The following is a 20,175-nucleotide window of genomic DNA, read 5'->3' as shown; positions in this document are numbered from 1 at the left end:
AATGAGGCAGCTCGTGTGCTCAGGGCCCGGCAGGCACGGCTCTGCAGGCTTTCCCCGTTGCAGCGGTGTGGTGAGATAGGGAGCGGTGCGGTGGGGTAGAGAGCGGTGCGGTGGGGTAGGGAGCGGTGCGGTGGGGTAGGGAGCGGTGCGGTGGGATAGGGAGCGGTGCGGTGGGATAGGGAGCGGTGCGGTGGGATAGAGAGCGGTGCGGTGGGGTAGGGAGCGGTGCGGTGGGATAGGGAGCGGTGCGGTGGGATAGGGAGCGGTGCGGTGGGATAGAGAGCGGTGCGGTGGGATAGAGAGCGGTGCGGTGGGATAGAGAGCGGTGCGGTGGGATAGAGAGCGGTGCGGTGGGATAGAGAGCGGTGCGGTGGGATAGAGAGCGGTGGCTCGCACGGCTGCGCAGCGGGGCTGCAGCGGCTCCGGGGCAGCACGGGCTGTTGGAGCTCCGCAGCTGGTGATTGCAATGCCTCCAGCGCAGCCAGGGCACGGCCCGGGCACAGGGAGGGGTCTCCATGCCTTGCTGGGACAGACCCTGCAATGCCTGCCCAGGATGGCAGGTCCTTCCCTGGTATAGCCTGACTCTGGGAGATGGCTGTCCCAGCCAAGCCAGGGAAGCCAAGTGGGAGCATGCTCTGCCCAAGGATGTGCACAGGGGCTGTGGCACCCCAGCCGGAGCTGTGCTGCTCCAGCTCTCCGGAGAGGACCCAGACACACAGAGGAGCTCAGGGTGTCAGGAGCTCCCAGAAACTGACTGCAGAGCACGAGGATTGAATTTCAACTCCTTATCGTCATCTGGAGGCTGCTTTTCCCTCTTCAGTTCTTCAGAAGAGGTTTTAAAATGTTGAATGAGCTTTTTAGATTTTTAAACGAGTAACTGAGTAACTTCAATAAATATTAGTTAAATATATAGTTTTCACTTTGTAACATTAGTTACTTTGAAAGATTAGTTTCCTCTTTGTAACACATTTTGAAATTCCAAGGGAATTAATCATAACACTGACTTCACTGCTGTGAGCAACATTTATCAATATTTTGACTATTGGTCTTACTAAAAAAAGCTTCATTAAAGAGATCACTGGCAAAATTTTCCAAAGCACTTTCTTCATTCAAAGGTTAAGAATAATTTATGCAATAATTTAGTCTCTGCATAGTTTTAATAGTGGATTATTTCAGAAACACTCATCCTTTTGTTTGATGTTTTCGTGGAATGTAAAGCCTAGATGAGTTTCCCACCAAAATCATTCACTTCAGCCCATTGGGATCAGAATTCTTACAGTATATCTAGAAATATTTGCTAATACAAAAGCTAAAATGTGGCATAGTTCTACTTTTTGCAAACTGCTCTTGAGAGAACTGTTCTGCAACCATGGCAAGAAAAAACTTGCTTTAATATTGCTATGAGAAGTTAACACAGTCATGCTTCATGTTACTATATTAGGAAGTGTGATGATTACAGAATCCTAAAATAAAGATGCATCTCAAACCATAAGGAGGTCAGTCCTCATTAAAATAGCCAAATTAGCAAGTGCAACACCTTTCAATTACTCGTAATGGAAATAAGTTGTCTCAGCAAACTTTAAATAGGGCACACCAGCAACTGCCAGATGAAGGTAAAGGACCATTTCATGCCAGTAAGTCACCCATGCAGCAAATACTTAAAATTCTGTACTTGGAAGTGGATATTCAAGTGACCTTGGTGAAAAACAGGTTAGAAATACAAGCAACTATCTCATTCAGCTCTTTTTGAAATGCCAGGGCATGTATTGGCACAGCACATAGTCATTTATACACACACACTTGGGTTTGATATATAAATATGCTAAACACCAGCCTAAATAGCAAACTGCCTTCTGTTGGTTCTCTCCAAAACCAAACAGCATGTTCATCTGTCAACATGCTTTTTGTAACAAGCGCTCATCATCACAGCAAGTGATTCAGCTGGTATAGTAAGTAGTGTCTTCTGGAAAGAAAAACAACAAAGCACTGAATGTCATGGCAAGATAATTCTCTTGTGCAGAGGAAATACCCAATCAACAAAACCCAACAGAATGGCCTTTCAATGAAAGGAAGCACTGTGAGGAGCCAGTTCATGAAAACCCTGTGCCTTTCAATGGAGAAGTTGCTCTTTACTGTGGGAGCTACTAAGCTCAGCTCCAGAAAAGCCCATCTTAATAGCAGTTCATGATTTGACACTGCTCCTTAGCTCCATGGCTCCATTTAAACACCAGTGCCAAGACCTCCTCCCAAGCTCCACTAACTCCCAGAAGCAGCTGCTGAGATATACAATCATGTCTCCTAGAAGTGGGTCAAGAACATTTCCTTTTTGTCCCTGGTGAAGGACCAGTGCCTCCCATGTCCCAGCACTCTGCCCAGAGGCTTCTCTGCAAACGGTGTCAGTGGCCTATAGACAGCAGCACCTTCACCTGCTTAGGTGCTGAGAGGGAGAAACCATGTGCAGGGAAGATCCTCCACGCACAGATCTGCCAAACCCAAGCCTTCCTTATACGCTTAAGCCACTCAGTGCTGTACTTACATCACAAAATTGAGCTTTATTTTCATCTAAAAAAAAGAGTGGGTGACACAAGAGTCTGTTTTCCCACAGTTAAAACAAAGTTTGAATAATTATCTAAAGACTGTTATAGTTGTTCTGCAAATATTTGGACTGCTGCAACTAGTCAGCATAGTTACTTATATAGCACTGACTACCTGTTTTCTAGGAACAGCATTCCTGTTGGCACAGATACAAACATTACTGCATCAAGAAGCTACACTAATAAAATTAGATTGCTACTGGATCTGCTAAGACTCTGATAAACCACTACAGTATACAGATAATGTCCAACATAGCATGTGCAAAAAACCTGACTTTAACTCCTTACAGAGTATGTGAATGCAGAACTACAGGCTTCTCTCTCCTATTGCTTCAAAGCACAGAGGAGACCTCTGACTGTCAACTGCTTTCTCATTATTTTTTATGCAAGCTGTTTTGAAATCAAAGTCTAGTATTGTTGTGTTACTATAACATAACCCTATGCATTTGAGCCGTACACATAGATGGTGGCTCGCTACCAGATTTATTAATATGCTCTGTCTACAAAAATATTAGTGACTCTTAAGAGGATGTCTTGAAAAATGGACTGGAAATATTACACATTCAAATGCTCATTCGTGCACTGACAGTTCTTTTTTGTGGTTCTTTCTCTTGTGGTTTCTTGTGTGAAAACAAAACACAATCCTTCCTCCCCCCTCCTTTCTTTAGTGACACCATTCAGTTTCAGCAAAAAAACATTTTTAACATAATGGATAAATATCACCCACGGTAGAATGTCTTGGATTACAAGCAAAAGCCTTCTTAGGCAGTCAGTGAAATATACTTATGCAACACAGAACAGTATCTTTCCAGTGACCCACTAAAAGCATATTCTAGACATGGTGTAAAAAACACTGCCGTTTCCTTCCTTTGGGAAATCCACAGCAATCCCCCAACAAATTTGCACCAGGGCACAGTAACACAGAAGAGGACAGAAACACAAGGAAGAACTGTTGGTACACAATTTGTTCTGTGATGATTCAACTGAAACACTGAAAAAAAAGGAGATACTTGCAATCCATAACATTATTGATAAAACTAACTTCCACCATGAAGATGAGAAGCTGTGTTGCTAAGGGAAACGAATGAAAGGCTCAAATCAGCACAGAGGCCTGCAACTTCATGGACTTCCAAGAAACAAAGCAAGCATGATTCCTTGCAAAGCCTTTCTATCCGTATCCCTATTTCCCTCAGGGGCAAGGTCCCACTAGGCTAGAGGGGTTAAGAATCTTCTGGTTCTTCCTATAAAATGCAAAGATTTTTTTCTGGCAAAATATATCCTACATAATTTTAGAACATTTTCAGACTCCATAGCATCTAATACGGACATTTGTTAACTGAGTGAGTAACTGGCTGCTACAATCAATTTCTGTTTCTATCTGATGACAAATTCTTATGCTGTCTTACTTTCTATGTCTCAAAGTAGAGGGGACAAAATAAAGGAAAATCAAATTTACTTGACATTTCTAACATACAAATTCACAGTTTATCTGAAGTCTATTAAATTGCCTATAAAGAATGAAGCTTGTCTTTTGGCCTCAAATCTAGAAAAAGTAATTTGAGGCACTAGTTCAAAAGATTCTGACTGTTTTGTACACAAATGGTTAGGTAAGCAAAGGTCAGGTACGAAATCGATAGTGAGATTACCTACAGGATGAAGTGTGATCAATCAGTACAAGTAACTACCATTCAGTCTGTCATGTTTCTGTAGTACAGTGCTTATATTAAAATAATAACATTAGTTGATTTCATAGGGAAGTCTTTGACCTTCTCCCTGATTCTATATGATTCAGGATGAGGGTTCTATGAGGAAAAAAAAAACAAGCAGGAAAAACAACAGGAATGTCTGGCTCTATGAGAAGAGCTCTGTGTGCTTTAGACTGCTTGTTGTACTTGGATAGTTACAATGTTGAATTTCTCTTATGTAAGTTTCTAAGATTGACAGTGGTAAGCACATGTTTTATAGCAGCACTGGCTGTAACACAGTCAGCTCACAGGGCTGCTTGACAGTCAGCTGAATTATCCAGAATATCAAAGCTGAGCATGACGATTTCTGGTTAACATTTTGTACCCTTGCAGGCCAACAGTCTATTCATCCCAGTGAAGCTGTGCACAGACTACCTTTGAGCCATTCAAATTATTTGCTTTTCCCCCTCAGGATGAGTCCATTGATCTTTGCAGCCTATAAAAGCTCCTTTTTGTGTCAATACAGTGCAGTAGATATCTCTGAAGGCTTTTTGACAGTGGTTCAGAGATGCTAAAAGAGGAAGATGCTTCCTACATTGATTATGTAGAGAGCCCACAGCTTCCATAACGCAGTTCCATATGTTGTGTGCTGAGCTGTGACTCATCTAGAGCTGCCAGTAGGAAGTGGTAGGCAGCGGGTTGTGTCTGAGGAGCTGCCTGACTCACAGCATTACCAAGAGGCATCATCACCTGGGCAGGATCAAAAAGGCTGGATTTTTATAATAGGAATTTCATTGCAACAACAGTACTAAGCCTTTGCACACGGATTGTTCAGGAGCTGCACAAGCAAGATAATTTTCTTTTATGGACTGCTATGTCAATTTATAATGGAAAGCATGACCAGAAAATGTTTCCTGGCATGACAATCTAAATGTTCTAACTTTATTAAAACTGTATAGAAAATCTTCCTTTACATGGCCGCAAATAATTTTCAGAACACAAACTGGAAGTGATGCAAAAAATAAAATTTCAGGAGTCTGATAAAACCAGAAAAAACATTATTCGTACATGTCCAGCAAACAGAGACCAAGTGCTTAGCTTTATACAGTATTTGTTCAGTGTCTTCATGCACAAGGCACCTTGCCATTCCCTCAGCAGCTGAAGATTGCACAACACCCCTCACCTTGAACTGTACTCTTCCCGATCTTGGTGATTAACTTCCAGGAAAAGCCTTAAGGCCTAACCTCGAGCATGTTTTGTGCACGTAAAGAAAACCACATGAGAAATGCCTTCAGAGTGTCTGCACAGCAGTATCAAATAATATAAATGACTGCTGGACTGATCAAGAAAATGACCCCTATTTTTAACATATTGCAACAAAATACCCCCCCTGCACTTTGAGGTGTTTAAAGTACTGTAACACACACATCTGCACCCACAGAAAGGCCCCCAACTATGAAATTTGTACCTACAGAATTATACAGAATTTGTAGAATTTGTATACAGAGGAGGAATGCCTGTACTTCCTACAGTATCCTGTGGTCTATGAAACTCCAGACTTGTCAACACTGCCCTTTGTTTTAGTTATCCAAACATTTAGCACTTAGACATGCAATATACCAGCTGTAATGCATTTGGTACATCAGAAAACTCATCTGTTTCAGAGTATACTGCCTGAGCAGCACCCACAACAACAAACCTGGACTCCATTCCTCTGGGGATATTTAATGAAGTTCTGGGTCCAAATCCTATTTTCTAGGACTTGGTTGTCTAAGGCAATTCATCAATATACACTAATTACAGTTTCGGATAGTAATCCACTTTAGCCTGCAATGAGGAGAAACCCTACTTCTGTGAAGACAGAGCTTTCTCAAAGTTGGTCTTCACCTGGGGAGTGAACCCCCTGGGAAGTACAGTCTATCGAAGATCTCATAATCTCACAACTTCACATTCTCAGTAGAAGGTGGGGGTTTTCCTGCCCATGACTTCTCAGAGCATTCAGAACCATGTGCATATTAAATAAAAATAATTCCAGACCAAGAGGAATTCCCCCAGAAGAGACTTTTTGGCACCCTTCTGAAACACGGCAGCATATGCAAGAGTGAATTACATTCCTCAGTGCACTTCAGAAGGACACCTGAGATCCGACAGAGGTCAAAAGGAGGCAGGTACAAAACCAAGTATACGAGCAGAAAAAGCCCATCAGAGAGTTACAGATGCTCAGTGAACACAATTTCTACTGTTTTAGATTCTTTCACTTTCTGTTCCGATGATCATCTTTCACACGTATATGGAAATCATTTAAAACCAGAATATTGTTATCAGGTTGATTTGCCTCTGGCACACGGTAATATTCCGGACTCCCCACCACACTGCCACCACCTCTTTGCGTGGACGCAGCGGAGTCAGCAGGTTCGGCCGGCCGGGCTCGCCGCCCGCACGGCCCCGAGCCCCCGGTGCCCCCGCTGCTGCCCCGCTCCCCCGCAGCGCCAGCCGCTCCCCGTCCCCGCCGCGCTCCCGCCCGGAGTTCCGCCCTGCCCGGAGGAGGGCTGTTTCCGAGAGGCCTCCGCGGGTCACCGCACCTGACACCCGCGGCGGGGACGGGACGCTGGCCGGGCCGGGGAGCGGATGGAGCTGGTATCGGCCCCGGCTCCACGGCTGCCGGCCCCGGAAGGGGTACCAGCCCCTCCTCGCTCTGCCCGCAGGGGCCGCTGGCGCAGAGCAGCGGGATGGAGGCGGGAGGCAGCGCCTCGCTGGCTCCGCGCCCCGCGCTCCCGGGAAGGGCGATGCTGCTTACCGGGTCTCGCATCCGTGCGAGCGGCGGCGCCGTGGCTGCCGTGGACAAAGCGCAGGGCGGGGGAGGCAGGAGCGCCGGGGCGGCCTGGGCCTTCCTCCCGCTTCTCTTTCTCTTCCTCCTCCTCGCGTCTCGCCTCGCCTCACTCCACCGGGACGCGGAGCCCCGGGCGCCCTGCGTGGGAGCGGCCCCGGGCGGGCAGGTGCCTGCGGGGACCGAGAGCCCTGCGCCGCCGCAGCCGGGCCGTGTCACGGTGCGGGGCGAAGGGAGGAGCCTGCGCCGCGCCGGGCGAGCGGCGTGGCCGCGTCCCGCTCTGCGCTGCGGGGTCCGGCCGCCGCCGCTGCGGCCCCGCGGCTGCCGGGGGGCGAGGGGGCAGCGACGGCCGGAGGTGCCGGGCGTGAGTGGCGGCGGGCGAGGGCAGAGGGTGCCGAGGGTGCAGCATGGTCCGTGCGCACCTGGCGTGTGTTCCCTCCGCATTTCCCACGGTCCCAGTGTCAGCCAGGCCATCATTAAGTCAGTCTTTATCTGCTTGGGTACCGGCGGGTATGCACACTTCACCTGGGCTCTCCTGAACTTTGGAAAGGGCTAACCGAGGGAAACAAGGTTAGCACCGCTGTTGAGGAGGCCGTGAGACAAGAGGAAAAGGATGAAAGTTAACTTGAAAGTGTGGTGGTCAACGTGCGGCTGTGGTACCTGGGAAGAGGCATGCTGGACATGAGAGACTTCCTCCTCTAAGGCAAAGGAGGTAGCCTGGTTTTCTGAGGAGGCAGGGCAGTGCTCTGGGCTGGCCTAGATCTCTACTGGGAATGTTCAGCCAATGCAGCAGTTACTCACACTGTGATAAGTTTGGATGACCTTCTTGTCTTTCTGCTGAACTTGCTCAGCAGGTATTGATCATATTGATGTCTTTCTTGGGGCCCAAACCTGGACATGGAAGTCTAGACATGGTCTAAGATACTTGTATTTAGCTCATCCTACACCCCCAAACACAGTAATGTAATTTCCATTCCTTCCTTTCATTGTGTGTGAGGCTGTACAGGCTGCTTGGCATCCCAGCCTTGAAGCACCACTCTTGGTGCCAGTAGCTGTGGAGTGAGACAGCAGTCTTGATCCTGGCTTTAAGAACAGGAGGCACTGATTTGGCCAAGCAACAAAAATCCAGTATGCTCGAACACTTACCTTGTTATCTTGGATTTGGCTGAGAGAGTTATGAAATCGAGGCTCCAGTTTGTGCCATGGAGGGCTTTCAGTGGAACTGTTGAGCTAATCCTATCCTGAAGCAGACACGGAAGCTACACTTTCAGTGCTGCAAGGATTTTGTCTAGGTGGCTAACAGTTTTCCAAGGGGAAGTGTAAAGTGGGTATTCCTGTTGTCCAGACCCTGACCATTCCAGGACTGCATTTCTGATGGATGCCAATAAGAAAATAAAGTTTGGTTGCAGGAAACTTTGTTAAATGGAGAGTCTATCAGATGGGTATTTGGAAATAGTCTTCTGTTAGAAAAACTGGCAATCATTTGTAGAACTCAATTAGGTCAGAGGTGAAGTTAGGCTGAACATTATGCTGATTTAGGTGTTCAGTATTGAAGACATTGCACATGGTGTTCTTTCCCAAGACCTGTTGGTCAGTGACCTGAATGTTTCCCTGGAACCTCTTGCAAGGTGTGCCTGTGCCTGATTCTTGTACAGCACGGCAAGATGCTCTAGAAAAGTTTGAACTTGATGTTCTGGAGCAGCCCTTGGTGGCTGCTTCCAGGATGAGTAAACTTAATTTCAGACCTGTGTCCACACAACCAGATTTTGAGGAACTGATAGATCCATGTCCCTTCACCTCCCTGAAAGGGCAGCCCCCATTGTGCGCCCACTGCTTTCTTCAGCTGGGCAGAGCCGTGTGAGAGAATCAGAACTGTTCATGGAGAATCAGTTCTAGTTCATGGTTAGCTGTGATTCTGCAAAAGAGAAAATGCACCACTGGTGAGGGAAGAAGATGTTTGGTGTTGTGATTCTCTTTTTTTCCCTCCCTTCCAGTGGTTTTGTGCAATGTCACACTGCCAGGTTCATCCCGTGCACCTTGTCTGAATGCTGGGTGGTGCTGCAGAAGTGTGAATGAGAGCAGAGGTGAAGGGCTTTGCTGCCAGACATTCCAAAGAGTCACTCTCTTCCTTGTTACCCAAGCTGGAATTCTGGGTCCTACTGCACCTCCCTTCAGACCTGAGCCCGTGTCTGTATTGGGTGCAGTGTTTGCTGTGCCTCTGCTGGGTCTGCCCTGTGGCATTATGGAGTGGGCCGGGTCTGTTTGAGTTCCCTGGGGTGATCAGGACACTGAGATTTATAAATGATGTGATGTGGGCAAGAGTAGCCACCGTGTCTTGGACTGCAAACCTCTCCAGAACCTGAGAACTCAGTTCCCAGTTGTACTACAGGTTGCAAGAGGAGGTGTGTCATTTGCATATGTTTCCATGAAGATGCCCTTTGTATGTGTTTTCTGTAGAGACAAACATGTTTTGTTTATATTGCTCTCTATCTCCCAGATTATCATCAAATGGGTTTCACTTTCCACAGGTTTTGACTTAGGAGCTGGGGCTTATGACCCCACCCAGAAACACCCACAGTGCCTGAGCTATTCTGACTTGCCCTGTAATGATGAACCCTTTGGTGTAATCTTTACCTCCTGGAATTGTCTTTAGGTGAGCACTGACGTGGTGAACTGAGAACCTAGAAGAACTTTTAACAACATCTTTACTAATAGTGGCAGAAATATTTATTGAGATGGATGCAGTTGTTTTTTGTGTGCCAGTTGCTGCTATGTCTGCATCTCCTCAATCCCCAGTTGCCAGGTTAGGAGCATGAAGACAGTTGTGCTCTTTGTAGTAAGAGGGTTAACAAACCATTAGTGTGAGGGTAAGAGAGTATCTGCATCTGTCCAGCAGTCAAGTGTTTCCTCTCTGACATATATTTTCTAGCACCGGATTTCTTGACATTTGGGCCAGTATAGCCAACTCCTGACTGCTTAGATGGCAGGGTAATCTTACAAGTGAAAATCTTTTGGGTCTGCCTTGCTGCTGTTGGTAATGTGAGGAGAGAAAAATGGGTGAAACACTATCAGGATGACAGATGATTCAATTTCAGCAAAGTTCATCAAACAGAGAAATTATCTCCCATTTTGGGTTTTCAGGGAACAACACCTTTGTCTCAAGTGAAATATGTAGTACTGATCATCAAGGAAACAGAAAATGAAATCTTAGTTTTAGCAAAATCAGTCATATGGAAGCTGAAATCTTCCAAAGTAAGTGATCTCTGAAGTGTTCCATCTACTATATTTGTGTTTTCAGTGGTCATCCACATGTACCTCAGCTTCTTCAGAAAGATTGCAGTAGCTATAAGAGTGTAACACCATAGAAAGCAATGTAAAAAAATTGCCAACCAGTTGTCAGTGGTTTGTAAACCTTTATACCTATCCCTATACCAATATTCAACTGCTAAATATAGATCTCTGAGGTTTCTACTGGATGAATTAATTCCTTATGTGGCACTTTAAGCATATTTTTTCATTAGTTCAATGATTTTCAGATACATTTTCTCAGTTGCATCAAGGCCCCAGATGAAATCAAGATGTCCCCATGCAGGAAAATGCTCATGGTAAATGAGATTAGTGATCCGAGGAAGTAGCCTTGCCATGTCTTTTGGGTCTGCAAATTTGTCCTCTCCACCGCTCCAAACAGCAGTTGGTGTCCTTATCTCCTCTATCTTGTACACAGGAGGAGCAGTCTGTGGGACAGGGAGGAGAGCTGAGTGAGTGCTGTTGTAGCAGAAGCTGTGTTTAGAGAAAGGTTTCTGTGCAAGCATCTCTCTTTGCTTTTTTCTTCTGCACTGCCTACAGTCAAACCATAAGGATGAAGGCCACCCTCTTATTGTTCATTGCCCTAACCCCAGTCCCTGCCTTGCTTATCATCACAGAAGAAATTAAAGAAACACAGAAGATTAAAATGGAGATCATCTGAGATCTGGGCCAAATGACAATGCAGGATGGTTATTTGTCAGTGTGGTAAGGGACCATACACAAGATGTTTTTAAACTGACCCCTATTATCAAAGGGTGGTTCTGTTATCTTTCTTCTGCACTGCTTTTTGGGCAGTTTCCTAACCTTCCACAGTATTGGGAATAAAACATTGCCCATTTCAAAATTTAAACTTCAGGTATTTTAAGACTGTATGTGTGCATGAAAGGTGACTGAGAAGTCTTTGGAACCTTTATCCACCTGTAAGATAATGTGCCACCCATAAAACAACCTGCCCTGACTCACAAAGCTCACTACAAGTCAACTGATCTGATCAAGCCTCAAAAAATAGTCAGGCAAGTTATAAGTGTTGCAAGAGGAGCACAGCATTTCCTAGTGTTGACTAGGCAGTAAATAAAACTCCTGCAGACCAAGTTTTGCCTGTTTCCTTTTTTCATACAGAATACCTTAGTTCACCCCAGCAGTCTCCACTATGCCATACTGAATCATCCCTTATGTTTAATTTTTACAGCAAGTAGCCTCTGAAAACCAAGGTAGGCATTTCCACTTTTTTTTTTCCCCTCCCCACTCTAGTGTTTAACTGAAAGACAGACCTTGAGGATTTTTGGGGAAGTGAAGATCTCTGTACTCATCCAGTCCTTGGACCTGGGTGTGGCTCTTAGCCTTTTGGGAATGGCAGGTAAGTTGACGTGTCATTGGACACATCCCTTCATCAATAGGGCAGGCTGCAAGAATCTGTCTACACTGTGTTTGTGAATAGACTTTGACAATTATGAGTATTAGATTCAGGTGAAACTTTACCTAAGACCACCCTCCCCCTCTTTTTGTAGCACTCAGGGTGCTAAAACATGAATTTTTCTATTCTTAGTTTTGCCACGGCGCAATGATGAGTTCTCAGAAAAATGTATTGCCTCACCTGGTTGTATCTCTTCATGTTCTCCTTACAGCCATAGTCATAAGCTTGAAACTGGTCTGCACGTAATATCTGTTAATATTGTAACAAAGACAGATAAAATGAGAGTGTTAAGAGACAGTGCAGAAGCTGTTTTTTTGCATATGATTGAAGTCAGGGCTCAGGCAGGAGACAGGATACCAGGGATACACAGGAGGGGATCATGGGATAAGTGGTTTCACCGCCTTTCCCCTTGCTAACATTCCCTCCTGACCTTCAACCACCACCTTTGGTATGTTTAGTTATTAAAATCTTTTTACCCTATCTTGATTGGCTCTTCAGTTAGCTAAGGCTGCTCTTTGTGATGCAGGAGCATGTCAGGGCTCTCACTAGCCTGGGATACCTCCTCACACACCTCGGCTTTTGTGTGCCTGTTTGGTCTGGTCTGGTCTGCTCACAGTAGTGGCAACAGTATCAGAGGCTCTGTACTGCATACGAGAGTATTGGGAGCAGGGTGTGATGACCTTAACACTGAACTGTTGTCTTCTGGGATTTGTCTAAAGGGTAAATCAAAATAATAAAAGATTACCCTGTCTTACTGATAATGTGTGTGCATTTTTTTCATCCAAACCTCTAAGTGACTGAGGATATGATAGAAGTCTGCTAGCTCCTCCTCTCTGTTTTGTGGCTCCGGGTGCTTGGTTTCTGCTCTGGATACCAGGAATTTTAGGCAGGGGAGTGTAGAGCAGCACACATGTATTTAGGTGCTGGTTTAAGTGTCACAGTTCACTTAGAGTTCACTTAAGTTCACAGTTCACATACAGTGATGTGTTTTTGAGCCAATGCTATCTTGCCCTGGTCTGATTTGGAGCCTAGGCAGAACAAGCTTGGGTCTGAAAGTGGCATGAGGTGCCAGCAGAAGAGGCAGTTCCCCATTTTGCCTTTGTGCCAGCAGAGGCATTTGTGCAGTTAGCTGGCTTTTGGAGGTAATCCAGGCTGCAGTTAACCTTCTGGGAGACAAGATTTAACCTAGATCACTTCTTCGTTTGGTTCATCCCTGACTGCTGAAGTTCTCACTATCCTCCCTGCAAAATGCCTAGACAGTGCTTGTGTTCACTTCTGCAGCCTTCAAGGCACACGCCTTCATGAATAAGGGTGAAGGCTGGAAGCATTTAGAGCCTAACACGGAGAAGTGTGATGTGCCCTGGGGCAGTCTCAGAGCCTGGTACCAAAGGGGCAATTTGGGGAATGATCTGGTAAGCCATGGGAAACTGTGCTCCCTCTGTGACAGGTGAGAAGATCTGATGGGCAGATTCCCAGATCTGTCACCTCTGGACTTCCCTGTTGGCTGTCAGTTGCATAAAAAGCTGTAATAAGAGTGTTTATATGTCAGTACAGTTATACCTGATGCCAGTGAACAACATTCTGTACTGATGTTCCAGCTGGGTAATGTCCTGCATAAGCATCTGCTCGACTCTGGAGACAAAGCAAAAGTGTTATTAAGGCAGAGATCCAGTGCTGTGACAGAATAAAGCTGTGAAGACCCTGAGCAACATACTGCTGCTGTGTTAAAACCCCATTTTTGTAGGATATTCTTCAATTATAAAAAATGAAGTTGAGGAAAGACTCACAAATATGTTAGTTTACAGTAGGAATGATTACATAAGATTTTATGCCTTTGGGACAGTCTTTTCAACATTAGTCCTTACCCACAGAGAAAACATAATTCTAAAAGTGTGTATGGCCTTGGTTTTCCCAGTTTCTATGATTTTTATGATGCTTTAAATAATGCATAATCAATAGAGAAAGATTGTTAATACACAGTTCTCCTGAGCATAATGAAGCTGCATGTGTGAGGGCTTTTTATGGGCACACTTGTTAAAGAGTCTGAGAGATTAAAGGTGACTGGAGAACAGACACGTGAAAGGTCTGTAAGAAAAACAGGTAGCAGCCAGAGTAAAGGAATGCAAACTTTTGTTTGGAGAGAAGTGTGAAGAAATAGCTTTGAGTTTTGGCTGGAAATGTTTCGATGTGTAGCAAGCAAAAAGAAACCATCTCTTATGTTAAGATGAGCCAGGTGTCTTGTTGCTTAGGAAGGAAAACATATGAATTGTGCAAACGAGAAAAAGTTCTTTCTCCATCCAGTTGCCCTTCAAAACTACTTCAGATTTACTTGTATTAAGCTTTTCTTGGATGTGCTTACCGTGTTCATATTTTGTATCCTGCCCCCTGCTATGGCGCAGAAGATATTGCCACAAACTTTTCCCAGACATGCACAGAGCTGTGTTGCAGGTCCTTTCATCAGTTCATGGTAGTGAAAAGCTCCTTTGCAGCCAAGTAGTAACTGAGGGGAGGAAAAGTGCAAAACCTTTTTTAGCTGTTGCAGGATTATTTAATGCAGAAAACTCCCTCTTCTTTAAGTCACTCCCTCTTCTTTAATAGCCTTGCCTCTTCCCCAGAGGCAGGATTGCTCAAACTGCTTGTCATCCCACTATCCTTTATAGTGTGTTCTTCTCAAGGGTAGACCACATGTTCTTCTTCTTGAGTGCCGGAGGTCACTATCCATCTGTTTTTAGTGTACTGATCTCAGTGAGAAAGGAAGTTGGCTGCACTGATGACTGTAGAATATAGGAAGTCCCTTTTTGCCCTAATATTTTTTCCAGGCAGGTGCAAGCTGTACTGTATTACTACCAAGTAAAGAGGGATCAGACAAATGAGACAAATGAGAAGGGTGTAGAGCTGACTGTTCTGTAGTCACATCATGGGTACAGCTTGGAGTGAAAGAGGATGTGTCCTGTGGTTTGACATAAATAATTGCATGCATGATTTCCACATTCCCAGTAAATGCTGTTAAATTGACACCTTCTGGTGTACAAGCTTCACGTATCACTTTACTAGTAGATAAGTCACAAGCAAAAATGAACTGCATGTCTGATAAAATTAAGATGTGAAATTTCTTACTTGTAGTTTTTATTAGTGCTTAAAGCTAGATTTAGTAGAATATATTAGATTTCTTTTGCTCTGGTATTTGAAATTTTTCTTCAGAGATATTTGATTTAAAGAAATAGCAGTGAAAGTATGCCTGCTACCTTAAAGAAATTGCAGAAGAGATACTGTGTGAAACCTTGCAGCTTAGCTCTCTGGAAAGTCTGAAGTCTACAGGTACTGTCAACAGTCTGATACACTAAATTCAGTTCCAGCTCATCACCCATTAAAAGTTCAGGTTGCATGAGCGCAGTAGAGACAAAGCAGATAATTATGTCTTTCTCTTTAGAAGAAATGTCTTACCCTGATCAGTGGCTGGGGAAGCTGTGTGAGCATTACCGCAGGACTGGTAGCATGTGTGATGGTGACTACTGGTGCCAAAGAAAAGAATGCTTTAATCTTCTGAGACAAATCAGGATAAGTAGAAAATGCTATGAAGCCTGCAAGCACAGAAAAAGAAGTCAAGTTAATGAAGAGATCTCCACAGACCAAATAAATAAAGAAGCAGTAGGCAGCAAAGAAGTGAGACTAGATTACCAATGGCTGTTTTCCATTCCTATGCTGCAGACCCAGTAAGAATGTTTGATTTTTGCTTGAAACTTTTATTTGGAAGATAAAGTTCATTCTAAGGATACAAGCTCATTAGAGCATCTCCTGATATTGATCTTCTCAGAACTGACAATCTTATGTTAAGACCAGTTTTGGTTGAAAAGGTCTATTAATCAGATTTTTGAAATTCAAGTTCTTGCTAAAGTTACATAAATTAGTTACATAAATTTATTATACATAAAATAAAAGACTTTCTCAGCTTGCAGTCTCTAAAAGACTGTATGTGCTTATGCTGGCATTAAGAAATACAATAATTATCTGGAGATTAAGAATATGATTTTTCCTTGTAACTACACACGTACTTGGGTGAAAGTGAATTCACACATAAAGGAAGAGTATAGGGAAGGAATTAAAACTAAAAAGGGTTTGTCCCATCCTGTTTTCTGAATGTGTTTAAATTTCTCCACTGATGGATTTGGCTGGTTGACATAATTATGTAAAGACAAAGAAGGCGGTGACTTGGTCTGAACTATTCATTCTGCAAAGAGACTCTTAGAATGCGCATATGTGAAGAAAGGAAAATAATTGTCTAAGAATGCCACTTCCCCCATTTTCTACTCTGTTTCTAAGTTGTTTTTTGTAAAAAGGTAATGGTACACCATGATATAAACCCCAGCGTCTGCTCACAGACCTTACACATAAATCCTAAGCACTAACACTGGTTGTTTTGTACCCAGGTAGTTCTAACATTACCTGCAGTTGACCCTTCAGAGTGACCAATATAGTAAACATCCTTCTGTCCAGTTTTATTCATGATGAAGTACAGCTCTGCTGGAATATCGTATTTACCCATTTCATCGAAGCTACAGGGAGAAACACAAAAAGCTGGCAGACAATTTGACTATCACAGTGAGTTACTGATTGTCAGTTTTGTTCATTGCACCAAGCAGGACCCATTGAAGGAGGAGGTTGCACAGTGTGTCTGCATCTGTGCTTGAGCTGGGGAAGTGGGCAGAGGGGTGCAGCTGTACAGCCTGGCTGCCTGATGCCTTGGGCTCTCTGTGGAGGAGGTGCCAGTTTCATCTGACAGCTGCAGCCCTTGGGGAACTGAATTTATTCAGTGCTTTCACCCGTGCGGGTTACAAGAAATATTTTTCTCTCAGTTAACATCAAGTGTGGTAGATCTGATTTCTAGACTGAGCTGAGTAGTCTCCTCTCCTTTCTGCACTTGGGACATGGTACCTGGTGGGAGACCTCAAGGTTACAGATGCCTCCCAGTTTTGGAAGCCTTTTCCAAAAGAAACCAGCATGGTGTATGGACAAAGGTGACTTTTATACTTCCAGCTTTGCTTCTGTGTGTGCTGATTCCAGAAGACCCTCTCCAGACCATGCAGCCAATTCCTTCTTACAACCTCCCTGATATGCCCAGAAGTGGCTACTGTGAAAAAGAGTTTGTCTAGTCTCCTTAAATGTTGCATGTCCTGCTTGAAGTCAGATTATACAAAAACCTGTAGTGTTTTCACATAATTTAGAAAGGAATTTTTTCATAAAACCAGAAAGGGAAAGGTTCTGCATTCTAGTACCAACTGCATAATCTTGCTAGTTCCCTGAATGTTGCTTTCTTCAGAAATTTTTTCTCCACAGAGTACCTGAACTTCCAGAACTCTTCCTGGCAGGGCTTAAGAGTCTTGTGTTTTAAAGACCAGGTGTCTCCTCGGCTGTTTCCCAACCAGACATCGTAGCCAGCATCTGCGAGGAGGAAGCCCAAGCTGTTGTTGGGCAGGTTGGAAATCCAGTGAATAGCATCTGCTAAAACACCATGATGTAGCAAGACTGCAGGCTTCTTCTCTGAAACAGGAGAGTTTCCTTAGGCTGTATTAGTAATAGGTAATGTGTTGTTAAAACTGGGGTGCAGAATTTGGTTTTGCAGGAGTGTTTAACCAATATACAGAACTCAGGCCACATTCTAGGCTGGGTGCCCTTGCTGAGATGGAAAGGTATGGAACATGCCATTGTATATGCAAGGGGGAAAGATGGGGAATCCATGTAAGAGTTGGCTCTCAGACCTTCATCTTGTCCTATATGCCATACCTGTATTTTGGCTGTTCCTTCCAGCAGGAATTCTGTAAACACCAAGAATGTATCCATCCTCCGTTGTAACTTCATATTCCTCACTGGGGAATCCATGATATCTGATAATTTCACTCTGGGGAAAGCCAAAGGAGGGTTTGCATTTACAGTGCAGATATTGGTGTAGGAAGTGTTCAGAGGCTGCCTCTGTCCAGGAATGTGAAGCTAGCCGAGAACCTGCCATGAAGATAAATGTGATAACATATTGCTAGCCTTTCTCTACTGCTCTGTGTTTTACTGGTAGGGAGGGACACCAAAAGGGATTCCTGCAAGAAAACAAACTCCAGGTCTCTCTCTTTTGTGGATGATCCTATAACTGCCATGCCACTGCCATGGAGACCAGGAGATGCAAATAGTGGTGAGAAGAGTTGGGATGTGTTTCTGTGATGTGGTTTGTGTATTCTACTCAATACCATATCACTCAAATTTTAGTAATTGCTTTATCTGTGGTACTCAAGCACTACACTTATAAAAGTAGCAGGATGCAACAATGTATTCTTCAGACCTGCTTAGATGGTAGTTGTCTGGTATTTGATTCCCTGTTATGGGACAAAGTGTGTGACTAACCTTTTGGGAGATAGTTTGTCATTTTTTGCAAGGCTGATACAGGTGTGTAGCATGATGCTCTGCCTTGGAATGTGGTCAAAACACTCAAATAATACCCTGTTTTTCAAGCTATCGGTGGTGGGCTGAGAGGGAACATCATGTTCTCCTTTTGGCGTTGAATTATGCTAAAACTGGTCTGACACATCAACCCCAAATTAACATCCTGATAATGAGGCAAAGATCTGGCAGATAAACTGCTAAGCTGACCTGGAGACATGATTGGTAGTCAATCACTTTACACTAGCAAAGTCCAGTCCACTTTCATATGTTTAATTTCTCCTAACATATCCCTTCTCGGAGTGTGTGTGAAGATTCCTCCTTTGCGTGGGGACGCCCCTCAAAGTTACTCCTGGAGGCTGAGCGAAAGAGATTTTGCCCATGGATGTTGGTGTGGGTGAGGATGAGTTACCTCAATCTCTATTTTAATAATTGTTTCTTTAATACAATTGCTTTTATGTGATTACTTTGATATAATGCACTCTTCTATCCTATCTTATACTAGTAGTTTTAGGTACTGTACTGTGTAGTAAAAAATTCTGATTAGGATATTTTTGTCTAATCATTTATTATAATAAATCGTTCTTTTTTATATAAATATATCTGGTTTGCCATCGTTAGTCCTGCAAGACAAAGTTGTAGAATGGTTCAATCACACCTTTGTAATTCCTTAGACTTCAGCAGTGTCAGTTGGAGGCTAAGACTGGATTCAGCTGCACCCAGGCTCCTCTCTGAGCAGGAGTTTAGAAATCAAGGGGGTCCTTTCAGCACCTCACTACTCAATGGAAGGGCATCTATAAGGATCTCAGCCTGAAGCTCCCACTCTCCTCCACAACAAGGTCGTACATTTCTAGAGACTAAACATGCAGCAGTATCTCTATCTGTTCCACAGTGAATCCTTTCTTGCCGAAGTGTGGTTAAGCAAGCCATGTAGGGTGGAGCTTCTGTTACAGACTCACTCACAGCACCACCTATTACACACCTGCTACAGTGAGGAAACCTTTGGTGATTCAGAACAAGGGGTTTTTGTTGTGAGGATCTGCTGTTTGAAGAAGGGGTTCAAGCACCCTTACACTGTTCTAGGCAAACAGGTTACAGAAGGGCGGGCCTTGAGACTAGAAGCCAGCCTTTGTTTCCACTGCAAAGGAATCCTTCTCTCAGGCTCACACTGTTTGCATAGGAGCATCAACACTTTCTCCAGGTCCATGCTCACAGTGCTGGAGAGACCTCTTTGAAGGGAACTTACTTTAGCCTCCTGACAGGCACTGTTAGTGGTAGTGGTAGTGGGAGAGAAGATTTAGAAAGAAAGGGAGAGAAGGTGACTGTACTTACAACATTCATGAAGCATTCGGGGTCGCGACTCTTCTTGCAGTGGCTTGGGATGGAGGCTGCTGTGAATCCTGCTGAAAAGGCAATTCCTTGGGAGCAGAGCAGCACGAAGAGGCACCACATCTTGGGGCTGTGTGGAAAAGCACATGCTCTATGTTTGTTGGGAAGAGAGTGGTGTGGAATTCCACAGGAAGACCCAAGAGGAGTCTCCTGAAGGTTGCCCAACGTCTGCTCCCCAAGGGCTGCCAGGATAAGTATCTGTGTGAGGAGGGGCTGTCTGCAGCTTATCCTGTTTGATATCGGCCAGGAAGGAGTCAGAGGCTCCAGGATGAGAAGGAACCAACCTGGGGGCCTGTTTTTATACGGTATTGATGCTAGTTTGTGCTGAGTACCATCCTTTCTCTCTCACATACATCTTTTCTATTGTAAATCTGTCTTACTTAGAGAAAAGTCTGAATTTTCATGGATTTTAGGCTCTGTCTGGTGGTCACAGTAAAGCTTGTCTGAACAGAAATTGTAGTGCTCTCTATATAGTTAATGCCCTGGTTTTTGGCTGTAGCCAACTTTGTAACTAGCATGGAGGAAACAGGTAATAAA

General features: G+C 44.3%; 1 protein-coding gene across 1 annotated transcript; it reads right to left on the bottom strand.

Moving 5' to 3' along the window:
- Positions 1-10,606: 10,606 nt before the first annotated feature.
- LOC309575732 (lysosomal acid lipase/cholesteryl ester hydrolase-like) lies at positions 10,607-19,701 on the bottom strand (the record flags this gene model as incomplete). The annotated part of the gene is made up of 9 exons (XM_082286504.1): positions 10,607-10,840; positions 12,007-12,075; positions 13,387-13,458; positions 14,186-14,326; positions 15,271-15,407; positions 16,270-16,379; positions 17,166-17,364; positions 17,608-17,722; positions 19,582-19,701. 9 exons carry the CDS (start codon positions 19,699-19,701, stop codon positions 10,607-10,609), a joined length of 1,197 nt encoding a protein of 398 aa, XP_082142630.1.
- Positions 19,702-20,175: the final 474 nt, after the last annotated feature.

Source organism: Coloeus monedula (assembly GCF_965178545.1).
Source record: "Coloeus monedula genome assembly, chromosome: 8".
Classification (NCBI taxonomy): domain Eukaryota; kingdom Metazoa; phylum Chordata; class Aves; order Passeriformes; family Corvidae; genus Coloeus; species Coloeus monedula.
Note: the sequence above shows the minus strand (reverse complement) of the source record. Positions and strands in the feature narration are given on the sequence as shown.